The sequence below is a fragment of the Protopterus annectens genome, chromosome 4.part0, assembly GCF_019279795.1.
Source record: "Protopterus annectens isolate FY-2018-M chromosome 4.part0, PAN1.0, whole genome shotgun sequence".
Lineage (NCBI taxonomy): Eukaryota > Metazoa > Chordata > Ceratodontiformes > Protopteridae > Protopterus > Protopterus annectens.
Window position 1 is genome coordinate 1,868,746,003 of NC_056733.1, and position 15,991 is coordinate 1,868,761,993.

Here is a 15,991-nt window from a genome sequence, read left to right on the forward strand (position 1 = left end):
TGACTGCTGCACCATTGAGGGCATGTTTCCTGGAACCATGGGTGACAGAGTTAATGGAGAAAAATCAACACTGTTTTACATTTGGGTGCCCTTCACCTTCGGTTCAATTTAATTTGAACGAAAGTTCAAAATGTCGATCGCTGTAAAGAGCGAAAATGGTGATAATCGCTGTCTCTTTTGTGAGATCGAGGTACAGTGAAGATCGGGAAATTTGCCCTTTCCTCACAGTATTGTGATCTCGGAGTTGGTATGTATAATTAACGGGGGATGTGGGGGGCACACCACAATAAAGGATTCGATTATCGACATTTTCGCTGTTTACAGCGATTGACATTTTGACCTTTCATTCAAATAATGTAGACCCTTCACATTCTGCATAGAATCTTCTGAGTTATCTTCTTCTTGGAAAACCGTGGAAGCCAAGAAGAAGCAGGTGGGTGGATACCGCAGAGTTCCTCCCCTGTGGTTAGTACCACTTTCTTTTTATTTTTCTTGACAAGGACATGGCAAACCTTCACAAAGAGGATATGATCCCAGAAGGGAGCATGCAGAATGGACTGCCTAATCTCGTCCTTAAAACAGAAAAGACAAACTTGTACTGTAGCATTTGGATGTCCACTGGAATGTTTTACAAACAACACCATGGATGTGCTTCTAGCCCCCATGAGGCCTTTATTCTGGCCACCTTTGCCAGATGTCATGTACTTCCTGCAAATTATCGTATCTCCCTATGTGTCTCTCTATTTAAGCACTTCAGGAAACACTGAATAATATTCTACACATATAAGATACATGTTCTCCTTACACTGACACATGCCTGATCCCACTCACCTCCATGGACATTTTGGTAGTGTGTATGCTTTCATTTCTCCCTTCCAATTGATGTTATGCTGCATAATTCATGTTGTGGAACTTTACAGTAATTACTCAGTATGCCTCAACTTTCCTGGCCACTACATTATATTTTTGTTTTTTTTATTTTCACTTTATTACTTCCAAAAGCAATTAATGTCTTCTCTCCATTTATCTCCACAGCTGACTGAGAAATATTATTTTTTTCAGTACTGAACATTAAATGTTATGTTGTCCTATCTCGTCTTCATTCTTACAGTGATGAGTTCAGAGCCGATCCTTAGCTCCGACTCAGCCAAATACACAGCTGAAAGACTCAAACTTGGCTCGTGGCAGGTAGGTATCCCATGATGCAGCGATGTAACTCCCCAGATCTTATTTGCCCCTTTACGAGGTTGGATGTGCTCTTCTTGGCCATGGCTAAATTGTGATTTTTTTCTACTTCTTACATTCATTAGACCCTTTTTCTCTTTATGTATTATAGTGGGTGTTTTCTTTTAGCATTATAGTTGCATAGTTAGTCTTTGAGGTAGTATAACTATATATTTATAGGTAATTTTCCTATTTGGTGCTGCTTTTGGCCATCATTTTCGTAGGCCTTGCTGTATCCCTTGTAGTGGTTTTATAGTTGTGTTGTTTTGTATAGCTTGATCGTAGCTTGTTTAAGTTAGAGAGCTCTTCCCCTGTTTTAGTTAGAGGGCTTGTAGTTGGTGTGTTGTTTTTCTGGGATTTAGGGCCATTTTAGTTAGAGGCCCTATTATGTTCCCTTGTCTAATTGTCTGCTCAGTATTTCCTGTTGTAGTTTGTTATATATCAGTAGTTTGTTATATATCAGTAGTTTTTCAGTATTAGAATTTCTGCTGCTAGGTTAAGGTCTTTTGTCATATATCATGTCAAAAGACCCAAAGGAGAGGGGAACATAAGCCTTTGGACTTCAAGAAATGCAAGAAATGTTCCCAAAAGATGTCTATTACTGATGGTCAGGTCATATGTGTTTATTGCTTTGGAGCTATTCATTTGCAAGAGGATTGTACATTCTGTCATTCCTTCAGTGCCAGGGTTTTACAAGAAAGGATAAACAAATTGATCCTTAAGGGGCTCTTAAAGCCAACTTTTCAGGAATGTATCCACAGTTCTTCTTCCTCTTCTTCTTCTCCTTCTTCAGAAAAGGACAAACCTTAAAAGAAACAATCATCTGCTGCATCGACTCATTCGGAGCCTCCAGTTAAGTTACCTAAAATATCTAAGGCTACTACCTCCTCGGTTCCACAGTCTTCGGAACCGTCGTTGGTTATTTTGATTGACAAGCCTGGTTCTTCAGCTCCAAAGTCTTCAGAGCCGCAAGATACCTCTTCTCGGAGCTGGTCTATGGAGATTTCACTGGTCTCCCTTACACTGAGATCTCCCATTTTGCGCAGGTCTCGTTCTCCTTCCCTATCCTCCAGGTCCATCAGGAGCTTATCTGACGACATGGAATGGGTGGTGTGCAGACTTTTGAAGTCACTGGCGCTATCCAAATTATTTTCGGCTCTGACCCATCTGGTCCCAGAGCCTACTATAGCCATTGCACCCTCTGTTGTTCTTCCCCTGAGCCAAGCTGGACCTTCAGAGCTGGAGTGTTTGGTGCCATTTTCTGTGGATCTGTCGATTCCGAGACCCCCGTCGGTGATCATGGAGCCGACTTCTGCTCTGACACTGTCAGTGCCATCCAGAGAGTCTGGGAGCTGGCATTCCCCAGTCAGCCCTGAGGGGGATTCTCAGCCCTGATTTTCTTCAGTGCCAAGCCTACCCCTTGGAGCATTGGCCCTGGTGAGCTAGGCTCCTACATTGACCTCAGGGCCAGTCTCGCTGGGTCCGGTGGCTTCCTCTGTATTCTTGAAGCCGGGGGAGTCTTTGGAGCCACTGGGATCTGCCTTTGAGCTGATGAGGAGTGTGCTGTCTGCCTCCGCAGCTCCACAGAAGGATACCAGCACTCGTCCCCCTAAGGCACTGGCTACTGTCTAGGCACCACCCATTCCACAAGTCAGCAGAGATCCAGAGTCTCAGGGTCCCCCACTGGGCGAACCCCTGTCTTCTGAGGCCTCACCAGAAGACTCTTCTGAGGATCCCCCTCAGAAGAGAACTTGCAAGAGGAAGCATGTAGACTCTCCAGTGAGTCCATCAATTCAGACACTGACCTCAAGGAGTCAGAAGAGTCCTCTGATGATATCTCATTTGTAGATATTCTAGAGATCCTGAAGCAGAGAGGCGGCTGGCAGTCCTCCACCCCTTCTGATGAGGATTCAGTGTACCTGAAGGCTTTTGGATCTCAAATTTCAGCCTCCTGGGTGTCTCCGACTTTCGACGAGCTGATGGACTTGGTCAGTCGAAAGGTGTCTGAGTCATCTGACACAATGGAACCAGTCCCTCGGAAGCCAAACAAATTCTTATTAGCTCCTTCCGGAAAGGATTTCCTCACTAAGGGGGTACCTGTAGATGCTATGGTGGTGGCAGCAGCCGCCAAGAAGGCATCCTCATCTGTCCAAGGTTAAGGCTCATTCCACTAGAGCACTAGCTATGTCTTCTGCCTTTCAGACCAGAATTCCTATGGGTAATACTTGTGCTGCAGCCACCTGGGCTACTCCTCATACATTTATCATGCATTATAAAGTGGAGTTGGCCTCCAGGGACAGGACCTCCTTTGGTTCCACTGTGCTTAAAGGTGTACTCTCATAAGCCACCCAGGAAAAGGGACAATATAGCATAAAGAAGTTATGTACTCACCATAACGTTCCATGTTTGTTGTCCATCTCGCCATTCATTCTTACGGACCCTCCCTCCTTCCTCCATCCAAGAACTCCTTGTGGACCTGGTGGATGTCTTACTCCTTTCAGGAGTTCCTTATATATATATATATATATATATATATATATATATATATATATATATATATATAGTCCATTACAATTTCTTTAGTAGTATCAGCAAACAAGATCTAGGGAGTTACACCACTGCATCGTGGGATACCTAATTGCCATGAGCCAAGTTTGAGTCTTTCAGCTGTGTATTCGGCCGAATCAGAGCCGAGGATTGGCTCTGAAGCCATCATTGTAAGAATGAACAGAGAGATGGACAACAAACATGGAACATTATGGTGAGTACATAACTTCTTTTTTCTTGAAAGAAAGATAACACTGAACTTATTTCTTTATGAAAGGTTTTGCTCACACCATCTCTTTGTAACTTCTTTCAGTAATTTAGATACTCTTCCGGCGTTATTTCTCTCCATTAAGTCTAATAATGGTACCATAATCTCCCCAGATACCCCACAAAACTCCTAGGAGTTATTGTAGACAACAATCTCAAATTTGATGCGCACGTCAACAAAACTATCAAAACCATTAATAAAAAACTGGAATCACTATATAGGATAAAGTCATTCCTAACCCCGCCTGCTAGGACTGCCATTGCCCACTCCCATCTACTCTCTACCCTCTTCTATGTTTCCCCTTTACATGCCAACTTAAATAAAACTGAACTTAACAAACTCTCTAGCTGCTATAATAACATAGCTAGATTTGCCACTGGCCTGCCCTATAGAACACATCACTGCATAAACCTAAATAATCTCGGATGGCTAGAGCTACCCAGGCAGATTCAGTATAACCAACTTATTGTGGCTCACAAAGTACTTAATCAACCTGAAAATACACCTGCTTTGAAAAACATCATCTTTCCCCACTCCAACCTCAGGCCACTACGCTCATCTAATAGACTGGTAGTACAAACTATCAAATCCAACAATTCAGCCAGAGACTCCCTGTTCACCAACTCTGCTGGCAAAACTTGGATCGAAGTACCTGCTAACATTACCCTAGACACTACCCTATCTCAATTCCAGAAAACTCTCAAGCAGTATTTCAAGTCTCAATGGCTATGTCCTTGCTCCAAGCCTGACTAAATATTTAGTCTTACTAGTGTACCAGTACTACTTTGTAAATGGAACTCAACTGTGTTTTAATTGTTAAGCCAGATTAGAAATTTGTGAGATTGTATAATTTATATTCCTCAACAGAGTCTGTAAATTGTGTTTAATCTGTACTATATTAAGTTTGCTTGTATAACTTCCTTTGGAACTTTTCTCCCCGGGCCTCCACTGAAAATGGACATGTAATCAGTCAGACTATCCAGATCAACAAATGTGAAATAAAATAAAACAATAAAATTTGTAAGTCAGTATCATTGCATCTTCATCATTCTTTTACTTTTTGTCTGTCACTGGTTTCTTCAAAATTACTGAAAGAATGTTTTTCATGCTTCTGTGACAGATGTGCCCTACACAACAGTCTACTTTATGTAGTCCCTTACGTGGTACATATTTTACTTTCACACAACTCTTCCATAGATTAAGTAATTGTACTCATTCCTGGAATCCTGTTAAGTATCTACTGTCTTTTGTCATTGACATCTTTGTATACTTGCTCTGACTTTGCATGTATCAGGTTTTAGTCCCTTTGATTTTAGAATACAACACATATATGTCAGATTTGTCATTCATACTGTACATTTGCTCTTAGTAAATGTAATATTATGTTGCTTAAGCTATTCAGTGACTGCTCTCTGTTTCTTGTGGTGCTCTTCTTTTACGTCACCACACATTAATAGATCAGCCTTGTTTGCAACATCTATTAAGCTTTCAATTCCATGTACAACAACTGTATAGGACACTCTAGGTATTGATAAAATACCAAAAGGAAGTCTAAAGAATCTGTACCCTCATTATGGCATGCTAAATGTACCAAATTACAGGTTTGTTCATCTAGTTTTATCTGCCAGAATCCCTGATCAGCATTTAGTACTGAAAATAATTTGGCAGTGACCATTGGAGACCACTTCCTCAGCTGTAAACAGCAGGGATTGCTTTCTTCTGACCACTTTTGTCAAATCTTGTGAACCAATAGAAATGCAAATATTTTGTCTTCTTTTACATAGTAGCCATGTTGTTTACCATGTATAAAGCATATGGAGATGGTAACAAACCGAGTACAATATAATCTATGGAGTTGATTAGGCACTGATGTATTTTTGTTCAAAGAAGCCATGCATCTCTTCTATGCAGATTATTATTTCAAGTTCAGTTAAATAATTTGAGTGACTGACAAAGCAAGTCTAAGTGTGATTAGTGCAGTAATGTCTATATTTCCTGTTCAGGTGATCTTGTATGTTATATCTGATAGTAGTCCATAGTTCAGTGTCAGGGACTCTGAATATCTGTGCATGAATGGATATTCATATCTATTCTCCATGTCACCTGTTGTACCTTCTTATGGACAAGTGGAGGGAGAACTATCCTAGCATTTGGAAATTTTATGTGGAATATTTGTAGCGAAAGCTATATAAGACTTGTCACCAGGCACACTTGAATTATAAGAATACCCCATTACAGGGACTCAGTCTATCATCACCTCAGTTGTTAATGGGCAGAAATTTATTAAGCAAATGCCTGCTACATTTAAATTTCCAATGCCTGAAAATCAACACAAAATGAAGGAAATGTCAGAGAAAATTCAGCAGAGACAGTAATACTACTGTGAAAGAAAACACAAATGTTTGGGATTTATAGGTGAGAGATTTAATTAGAATACAAAAGTAGTGGAAAAGTCTCCAGTGCTGAAGCTGAAGTGGTCTGTAAAGCAGCAATATCAAGATCCTGTATTGCTCTTGGGCAAAATGGAAAGCTGCATAGAAGGAACCATGAATGGCTGTGTAAGACTAAAGCACCAAAGTCAAAGTGACAGAAAGACCAACCAAAAGGGGTGACAACTAGTCATAACACAAGAAACTATAAGCCATGAGAGCTGAGCTAGCCAAGAGCTACAGACAAAGACTCATACAAACATATCTTTAAGAATAGCTGTAGTGCAGCAAGAACCATTCCAGAATGGAGAACAGGTGTCAACAGCAAATAGTCATGTTCATCACACTCTAGATGTGGAAGACCATTGAAAAAAAACAGAACCAGAACTCTGAAAGTTAATTGTAATTCGGGGGATTAAAAATATTATATTTAATTAAACAGTTTCTAAATAAATTCAAAAGAGTTACATTGAGATAAACTTCCTGGAACAGAGCTAAGGTTAATTTTAAAGTCAATGACACATAATTCAGACTACATGATCTGCATGTCATGTAGTAGAAGTTTATTCTTGAAGTGTAAGTCTGAATATGTACCACAGGAAGACTAGACTTCATCCTCAGTGTTATCTGCATTGTTATTCATTTTGACATCACAATATATGTCATTCTGTTAACTGCGGTTACATCTTAATGATACTTAAGCTTTCTATTAGCTTCAACTCAGCTTAGTCTATAATCCTTAAAATTACAGGTGCTTTTCTTGGATCATGCATCATAGACACAACCATCATTATGTAATTGTATATGATATCCTGCTGACAAATGTCCTAAGCCAACAAACAGTCATAGTTGGAAAGGATATCATTAATGCATTTATATAAAGAGGCAGAGAGGTCCTTTGCAAGTATCTTTGAATGCATATAAGAATATATTTTCTTTTTTTTCTTTCACAGTGAATTCTTTTACCATCCCCTAGCTTCTCATAAGCTGAACTGCTCAGAATGTTAGGTTGATTTAAGTTCTTTAGGTGTAATGATCTGAAAAAAAATCTTATTTTTATATTCTTATGTCAATAGTTTTTTTTAATCTGTTGCTTTATTAGTGTCCAGAATATGTTATCAATGTGTACACAACACTTTTTCCTGTGTTTTTAGCCCTAATCCTTTGAAAAGTGTCTTCAGACAGTGTTACATTCAGAATCTAATTTAAATTCAACATTTTGTAAGTTATTGACATTATTTGCAAATAATCTGACTTGCATTCTTATCATAGTCCTTGTGATAATCCTTGTGATAAATTTTCAGACTTCGGTGTCTTTCCATTCTAATAGTGCAATTAAATATTCACTTTGACATTTCTGTTCAGCAACATGTGCATTATTTGGACACCGTTACTTTTCCTCTTGCAGTTTTCTGCAAAATGTTTATTTCTACCACTGCTTCTTCACCACTTTCTGTCATGTGTATAGGTACACCTAGTACATAATGCTTGAATTTTGTCTGTGTCTTATATTTTGTGCACCCACTGGCTTTCCTTCTATTCACCATTACTGTTACAACATGCTCTGACTTTGTTTCTCATTCCACCTTTTATTTTCCCCACCTTTTATCTTATATATCCATTTTTCTAATTAATTCTATTAACTATGTAGTTGTAAATTCAAATGATCTGAATGCACCCACAACTTTTAATAAGGTCAGGTCTGCTTCTTTTAACAGTCTGTCAATAGTGTGATTATTTTCATTACAGCAAACTAGTCTGTCTCTTATTAATTAATGATACACCTTCACAAAATTCAGTTTCCAGCTTGATGAGTGAATGGCAAGTTCTTTCTAGGGTCATAGTAATTCATTAATTTTTATTTGATTACTGCAGTTTTGTCTTCCGAAAATGTGAAAGTGTTAAACAACTCCAAGACTTCATCTTTAGAAACATACAAAATGTTGCAAAATTGTTTGCACTGCACGTTTTTAGACTTTTTAGTTCTTCTTCTAACATTGAGAAATAAAATTAATTATTGAATCTAAACCTTCTATTTTCCTGGTAAGTAGTCTTGCTCCAAGAGAATTTTTGGTGTTTGCAGTTTGAATACTTATTTAACTATAAAGTAAATTTGTACTAGTAAACACTTAAACTCTCAAAATAAATATACTCCCAGACCTGTGATAGTATGTTGTAGTTGGATGTTTGTCAAGGTGCTCAATAACAGCACACACATATTCAGTATGCACTTCCTGCTTCTGTGATGTCTACCATTTCCAATTGTTCCTGCTTCTATGATGTATATCATACTTAATGCATACACATTATTACACAGGCACTATCTGAACTCATTGCACTACTGTTTGTTGAATGTCATCTGGGTGAGGTTTCAGTTAATGAATTTCAATTTGCCGATGTTGAACTCACCCATTGCTGTTTTACATAAAGCATCACTGCTGGTAATTTTCTTTGTTTGTCCAAATCATGCAGTGGTTGCATTCCAGGAGCATCCCAATGCAGCCCATTCTGCTCAGAAAGGCAAACTCCTCTATAACTTATGAGCAGGCTTTTGTTTTTATTCACCGCTTTATATTTAACTAAGAGGAATGTAGGCTAAAGTGCACCACACTGAGGGGGAGGGGGCAGACAGGCTTGTTCCTTTGCAAAACTTTTAAGTGATTGCAGTGACCTGAGCCATTAACTTTTTTGGCTGAATCTTCAGCTACCTGAAAGTTGCTGAAACATAGGGGAAGCATGATAGTATGCTGCATTAGCCACAGTACCAGCTCATTCAGAATTACACTGGACTACTATGAGGGAACCCATTGTCAAACCCATGATAATTATCATTTCCAGATTATGAGATGTCTGCCAAGGTTTCCTTAGCTTAATTCACTATAGAAGCATGCAACTATAAAATTAGGTATATTTTAGTGACAGTGCCTCAAACAGTAACATACTTGCTTTTGAAGTTCAAAAATCTGAAGACTAGCTTTTTTCCCCACCTCAGGTACATGGATTTACTTACCAACACTAACACTGCAGTGTAGCATGGTGCCATACTTCAGATGAGACATTTAACCAAGGCCTTAACAGTCTGAGCTCATGGTAGCTCAGATAGTTGTAAAAGATCCCATGACACTTATTAAAAAGAGTAAGGAAATTTGCCTAGTGTTCTAGTCAGCGTGAATACCATCCCGGGTCTCCCCTTAAGGAGTGGCTGTTAGCTTAGTGGGACCAACCTATTCAACAAAGCAAAATAAATAAATAAATAAAAACAAAAATAAATAAATGTGACAGATCTGATTCTGAAACTGGCAAAGGAGAAAACCTTACTTTGGACCCATTCCAAAGCCTCAGACTCTGTATCAGACAGTAAAATTGAAAGATGCTGTGGTCTCAGGGACCTATGCTAGTCTGAAGGGATCAGATAGGGATTTCCATGGATATTTATAATGTCATTCCACTCCATTATGTTTTATAGAGGAGTTTTTCCTTCACTTGAGCAGAAGAAACTGGATTTGGATGCCTCTAAAGTGCAAAAATTGCATGGTCTGGAACAGATTTGTTCTTCATCTTTCTAGCCCATGTACTGATTTTATGCTTTTCTAGATGGAGGCAGAAGAGCAACATGCCAGTCCATAGTGCAGTTTCTGAACCCAAGAGTCTTCCCAAAGGAAGGATTATTTGTCAAGAAGGTCTAAATAGGACAGACTACAATATTTTTGTTTTCCCTGAAATAAGGACTTTTTAATCCTCAAATTCTCTATCCACAGATACTGCAGGAAACCCTAATCTACTCATAACTCCATCAGGGGACTAATTTTTGAGGTGACAAGAAAATAGCAGGTAATTTGTGGGTGTTGGAAGATTGGTCTCCATTGTCTAAGCAGTGCATGTTATGGCAACTTCTGTTCATAAAAGGCCTGCATGTGATCTGGCTCTGCCAGTAAGCAATGCTTCCTAAGCCTGTTCTTCTTCACCCATCATGCAAAGTCACATTAAGCATTCACCAACTTGTGCAGATGGTGAAAATGACTAGTGTCTTAGACATCCCCGTTGGTTCAGTGGCATAGGCGTACCTGCCCTTGACCTTGATTCTTACTGCACCTAGAGGAAGGCCAGAGAAGTAGGCTGCCAAGTTCTAGGTTTGACAGCTGTTCTTTTTTTCTGGAGATCTCAAAGGGTTTCTGTGTTTTAGGTGGGTAATGCTGCAGATGCTCACATTTGAGATAGTTCTTGGAAATGCCTCAGTTGTATCTCCCTTGGTTGTTGCCAGGAATACATTTCTAACACTGTTCTCATCGTTGGCTGATAATTTGCGTAATATCATTTTCCAACTCATTGACAAAGAAAGCTGAATTCTTGGGGAGCATTAGGCCATCTTATCAGTGGGTTTTGATGAGAGAGGTTCTGACTGTTTTTTAGCCTTCATAGCCATTGATTTGACACTGACATAGAACCGTGAGTCAGACGCTACTCTTGCTCCATGCACTGAGTATTGTCTACAGGCACCATAGTCTCTGCAAATGATGAGAGCGTACTATGGGTTGCCAGTTAGAAGCTGTTGCAGTAATGGTAGCATCCATTTTATATTCCTCTCCCAGGTTGTATAGTGCTATTTCAGGTCCTGGCTGGTGATCATATAACTGCAGGAACACTTACAAGGTTTGAATAGCAACATTCCTTTAATGAACATGGCATACTGTTTTCAATAGTATAGCCTGTTTATGTCTTGATTGACTGTCTGTAGTCAGTACTTTAATTTTTTTGCTGCATCTTTCTTTTATTTTGTTGATATGCAATATATATTTCTTATAATATCACCATTTCATATTGTCTTCCTGGGCTAACCTTGAGAGTGGTCCAGTGAGATCATCACTCTACACCAGCTAACAAATTTAATTAAATAACTAATATTAACACTGCTTAAAAGGCACTAAAGAGACAGGATACAAGGGCTGAATGTGCCTTCCTGGTTTGGTGCATGACATAAGAATATCCACCATATGTATGTTCACATTTTCCTGAATGGGGAAGCTAGAGAAAATTCTGATCTGTGTTAAGCTGGAAATATGAAAAGAGGAAATCTCAGCAGTTACTTACGTAAGAAGACCTCCCATACCAGATGAAAATCATAATCTAGTTTACAGACCTGTATCTATTAGAATCAGTGAAAGCACTGTCACTGTTTATTTTAAGTTCAGCACAAAACACTGTTGCTTATACACATTCTCTGGCACTTAATGCTGACAAGGAACAGTTTAGTCATAAACTTCCTACCGGATTAATTTCATAAAATGCTTACATGTATTTTATTGAAGACATGGGAGTATAATTTTTTAATGGTTAACAGAGACACAGTATGAGTGATGGCAATACTATAGGTAACTGTGGTAGGAGAAGTTATGTAAATGACTAACTCAAAGTGACAGAGCTCCCATCTGTGCATTATGTATACATTATGTTGTTTGCCGTGCATGCTCCTTTTTGGTTTAACTCTACAGTAGAAAGTCAATGTGCTGCACATTGAATGAATATTGTCAGTGATATTTTAAGCAAACAATAATGCCCAGTAGAGTTGGCATTACTGAGAAATAAGACTGTCCAGGGGTGTCATGAGGCCTGATGCCATTTGGGGGAAGTTTTACACCACTAGTGGAAGGTCCATTATTTCCCTATAATGTCCTTCCTGGAGGATATTATAGCTGTTAGGAGAATTCACTACCTATGGGTGTGTTTTGGGATTCACTTCAGTATCTCAAACGTCTGAAAACCCGAATGTCATATGGTTGAAACCATATGATTAAGTTTTCAGAAGCTCGAAACCCTTAAAATTAATCCAACAGAAAATAAATAAATAAATAAAGCATTTCTGCAGGGGGCAAGCCCCCCTGCACCCCCCACACCCCCGCTACTTAAATATACTAACTCCGAGATTGCACTACAGCGAGGAAAAGGGAAATCTCCCATTCCATGCTGTATGCAGATCTCCATTCAGAATTTCGAGCTTCTGAAAACTCGATCATATGGTCTCAACAGTATGACATTCGGGTTTTCAGACATTCGAGATTCTGAAGTGAATCTGTGTTTTTATATGTTTTTGTATGTGTTTTGTTATTAAAATAAATACTGTGTGTAATATTTTGAGACAAAATAGTTTCTCAGATGCAAAACTTTTAATACAGGTGGCATTACAAATGTAGACATTTTATAACTTTACCTCCCTGTATAGCACCATTCCCTACATTGCTTGTTTCACACTTGCTTATGTACACACACACACACACACACACACACACACACACACACACACACACACATACACGCATACACTCTGTCTGTCAGATATTCACAACATTGGCGTACACACAAACACACAAATGCAGCAACACCCACATGTGTCTATACACAATCTAACGAGGGAAGGATGCACAAACAAAGACACACAGCTACATGTATGTGAGCACACACACACACACACACACACAAATATACATACATAAACGCACATAGAAACTCATAAATACAACAGACATATACATACATACAGAGTGGGTTACAAACAGTAAACACAGACACACACAAGCACATAAGAAACATATACTTCCAACAGACAGACACATTCACATACAAAGTCAGATACACATGCACACACAGTTTGTGTTTGTTTTTGGGGGTTTTTTTTGTTTTTTTTAGATGTCTAAAATAAGCACTGTTTTGTGCTATTACACAGTGAAATAATGGGCATTTTAATGATTCAGCCTCACAGTGGATAATTTTAAAAGCATGTATATTTAATGTAGGTTGTTTCATTGCTTAATGAAAAAGAACAGTAAGAAGAAAAAGCACCTGTCTCCCCTCCTCTAGGAATTGCATTCAAATGGTTGTTTTATCTTAAAGAAAACATTTGCTCACACTGATGAGTTAGCAAAGTAAAAAGAAAGGTGCCAGAATTAATTTTTCCACTGTTGGCACATTGATTTCATGCCATGAGTAACTGCTCTCATTTTTCATGAGCCTCTCCCTGCACATTAATTCATTCCTTTAGAACTCTTGACTGACCTTCTAAGTAGGATTACGCAGTAAACAACAGGATTACAAAAGCTGATTGGTTAGTTACATTGCATAGCTTTTCTGACAAGACCCAACAACAAAAAACATAACATGCTAACACCTTTTCTATCTGTTACCACTTAACATGTGAAAAAGATAGAAAGTTACATCCTCTTACAGAAGTCTGTCTGTGTTTCATCTTAAGTGCCTGAATAATGTCAAAGAATAATTCTCTCTATTGCTGATGTACCCAAAAAATCAAGCATCATGAGCAAAAGAAAGAACTGAGCAGACTGATTTTTCCAGAATGCTAATAAAAAGGAATATTCTTTTTGTTTTATACCCTTAGATGTGGGAAGAGGCTATTGCATTGTGCAAAGAACTGGTACAGCAGTATGAAGAAGAGGTTTTTGACTATGATGCTTTAAGCCAGAAACTGGTAAGTACTTTGCAGGCTCACCATAGTTGCCATCTGTTAAGACAGACAGACAGACATAATGGATATATGAATAGAGATATTCATAGGTGGTAAGCAAGCAGGCATGCAGTCCAAGAGACCATTAAGGAGCCCTATCCCAAATTCCCAGTTGTTCCAGAGCATTTTCTGATAAAATGATAGATAGGATAGATAGATAGATAGATAGATAGATAGATAGATAGATAGATAGATAGATAGATAGATAGATAAACAGGCAAATAGACAGACAGACAGATAGATACATACATGCATACATAAACATAATGAAAGCATATAGTCCAAAAAGAGACAGAAAGGATTAAGATTTGCTACATAGATGGACCTTTTTTCATGTAACTGAGTGAAGCAGAAGCCATTTGAGTTATGTCTCACTCTCTCTGAACACATTGTTACACTATAATAGTAATCATTTTTCTATCACCTTATTGACTGCTTCAGGTTCTTTTCCTGTAGCCAGCTGTTAAAGATTATATGGTACTTTACACCATATAATTACCTCATGTAGGCCTGGAGTAGTTAGTGAAAAATCGGTGCACAGGGCTTCCGGTGCCCCTAAAGCAGTCTAGATGTTTGATTTCATATGATAGATTTGACATTCACCTTCCTTAGCTATCAAGTAACATTCTGCTACGTTTTTCTGCAAGTCAAGCTGACACCTCATCAAACACATGAGTATTGAAATTTTAAGATTTGTAATCTAATTAAAATGATTGGCAGTGCTTGTGCTGAAGACAGAAATGTAGAGTATTTACATTATATATTTTTTAATTAAGTTTTGAGAAAACACAGTGCTGCCAATATTTTCTGGGCTCCTTCTTTAATATGAAACTTACTAAATTATATTAAAGATGGTACAATAAAACCTAATATACATTCCTCTTAAACATTTACAGGCAGGTTTCTTGTACCTTTAGCCTAAGTATTCCATAGTGCATAGAGGAAATTAAATAAAACGCTTCAGACGTTTGCTTCTGCATTGTGAATGCTTGCAGACATTATACTGTAAAATGCCTCCAAATGAAGTCTCTTGAGATTTTATAAATGTTATTAGCAATTAAGTTTTCAGCAATCCTGTGCAACCATTTCTGTGACACTCAAGAGATGATAGTAACAGTCAACAAATACATGGCAGATATGGCAGAAGTTGTCAGTGGATTTCATTGCATGTCAAGGGTTATGATCTTGAAATGTTTTGTTTCTTTTTAACTGTGTTGTTCGAGATATGCAATAAGTATTCCCAAACCAAGGGAACAGAGAATATATTCAGTGTATTCTAAGTTCTTTTTAAAAGAATTATGCAATTAACAGACCTTTCTGCTATGTTTCGATTTTAATTTTAATTAGAGTCCATGTAATCCTCTGTGGTCTGATGAGCTTTAACAGTGAAACAGCTGTTTTGAAGCAGTACAGTGTGCTTGGTTTGGCTCCACAGTATGAATGTTTTGGTACTGACTTTAGGTTATATGGATTCAGTTAGCAGCTCAGGTGCAGCAGTAGCTAGACAGAGATTGACTGGAGTGAGCAGCTGATGTCAGCTGACACATCCCAGAGGAAGGCTTTTGTTGCAGTCACACCATTGAGCTGTACCTCAGGAAAAGCATGGGACTGTATCTGTCAAACTAGGGACATAGTGGGCTTAAGGTTACCAGGTACTGCATGCAGTCTAGATAAAGATATGCACGGGTATGCAGAAGCATCTACGTGTTAAGGCCCAGTACGACAGACATTGCACCATGCTCTCTGGTAGGAGCATTTGGAAAAATCTCCCAAATCCAACCGTATAATGACTGTAGTCTCTACCAAACATGAGGGGCCAAAAAAAGAAAAAGAAAAAAAAAAGTGCACTGTGCACGAAGCATGAGTGCTTGGTTTGGGAGAGTGATTTAAGTTTTGCAGGTTTTCTCTAGCATTAAATATGTGAATTGTGAAAATGAGTCTAATCATGCTTTGTAATGGTTTAAACAGGTTCAGGATTAGTGCCGTTGAAAAATTACTTGTAGTTTTGAG

At 38.5% G+C, this 15,991-nt stretch overlaps 1 protein-coding gene across 1 annotated transcript in view; it reads left to right on the top strand.

Annotated features, from left to right (window-relative positions):
• DOCK2 (dedicator of cytokinesis 2) overlaps nucleotides 1-15,991 on the top strand; it is a 4,134,711-nt gene that overhangs the window by 3,655,142 nt on the left and 463,578 nt on the right. The window contains exon 39 of the mRNA XM_044069535.1: nucleotides 13,856-13,945. Coding sequence (XP_043925470.1) covers nucleotides 13,856-13,945 — 90 coding nt within the window. The remainder of the gene's footprint in view (nucleotides 1-13,855; nucleotides 13,946-15,991) is intronic.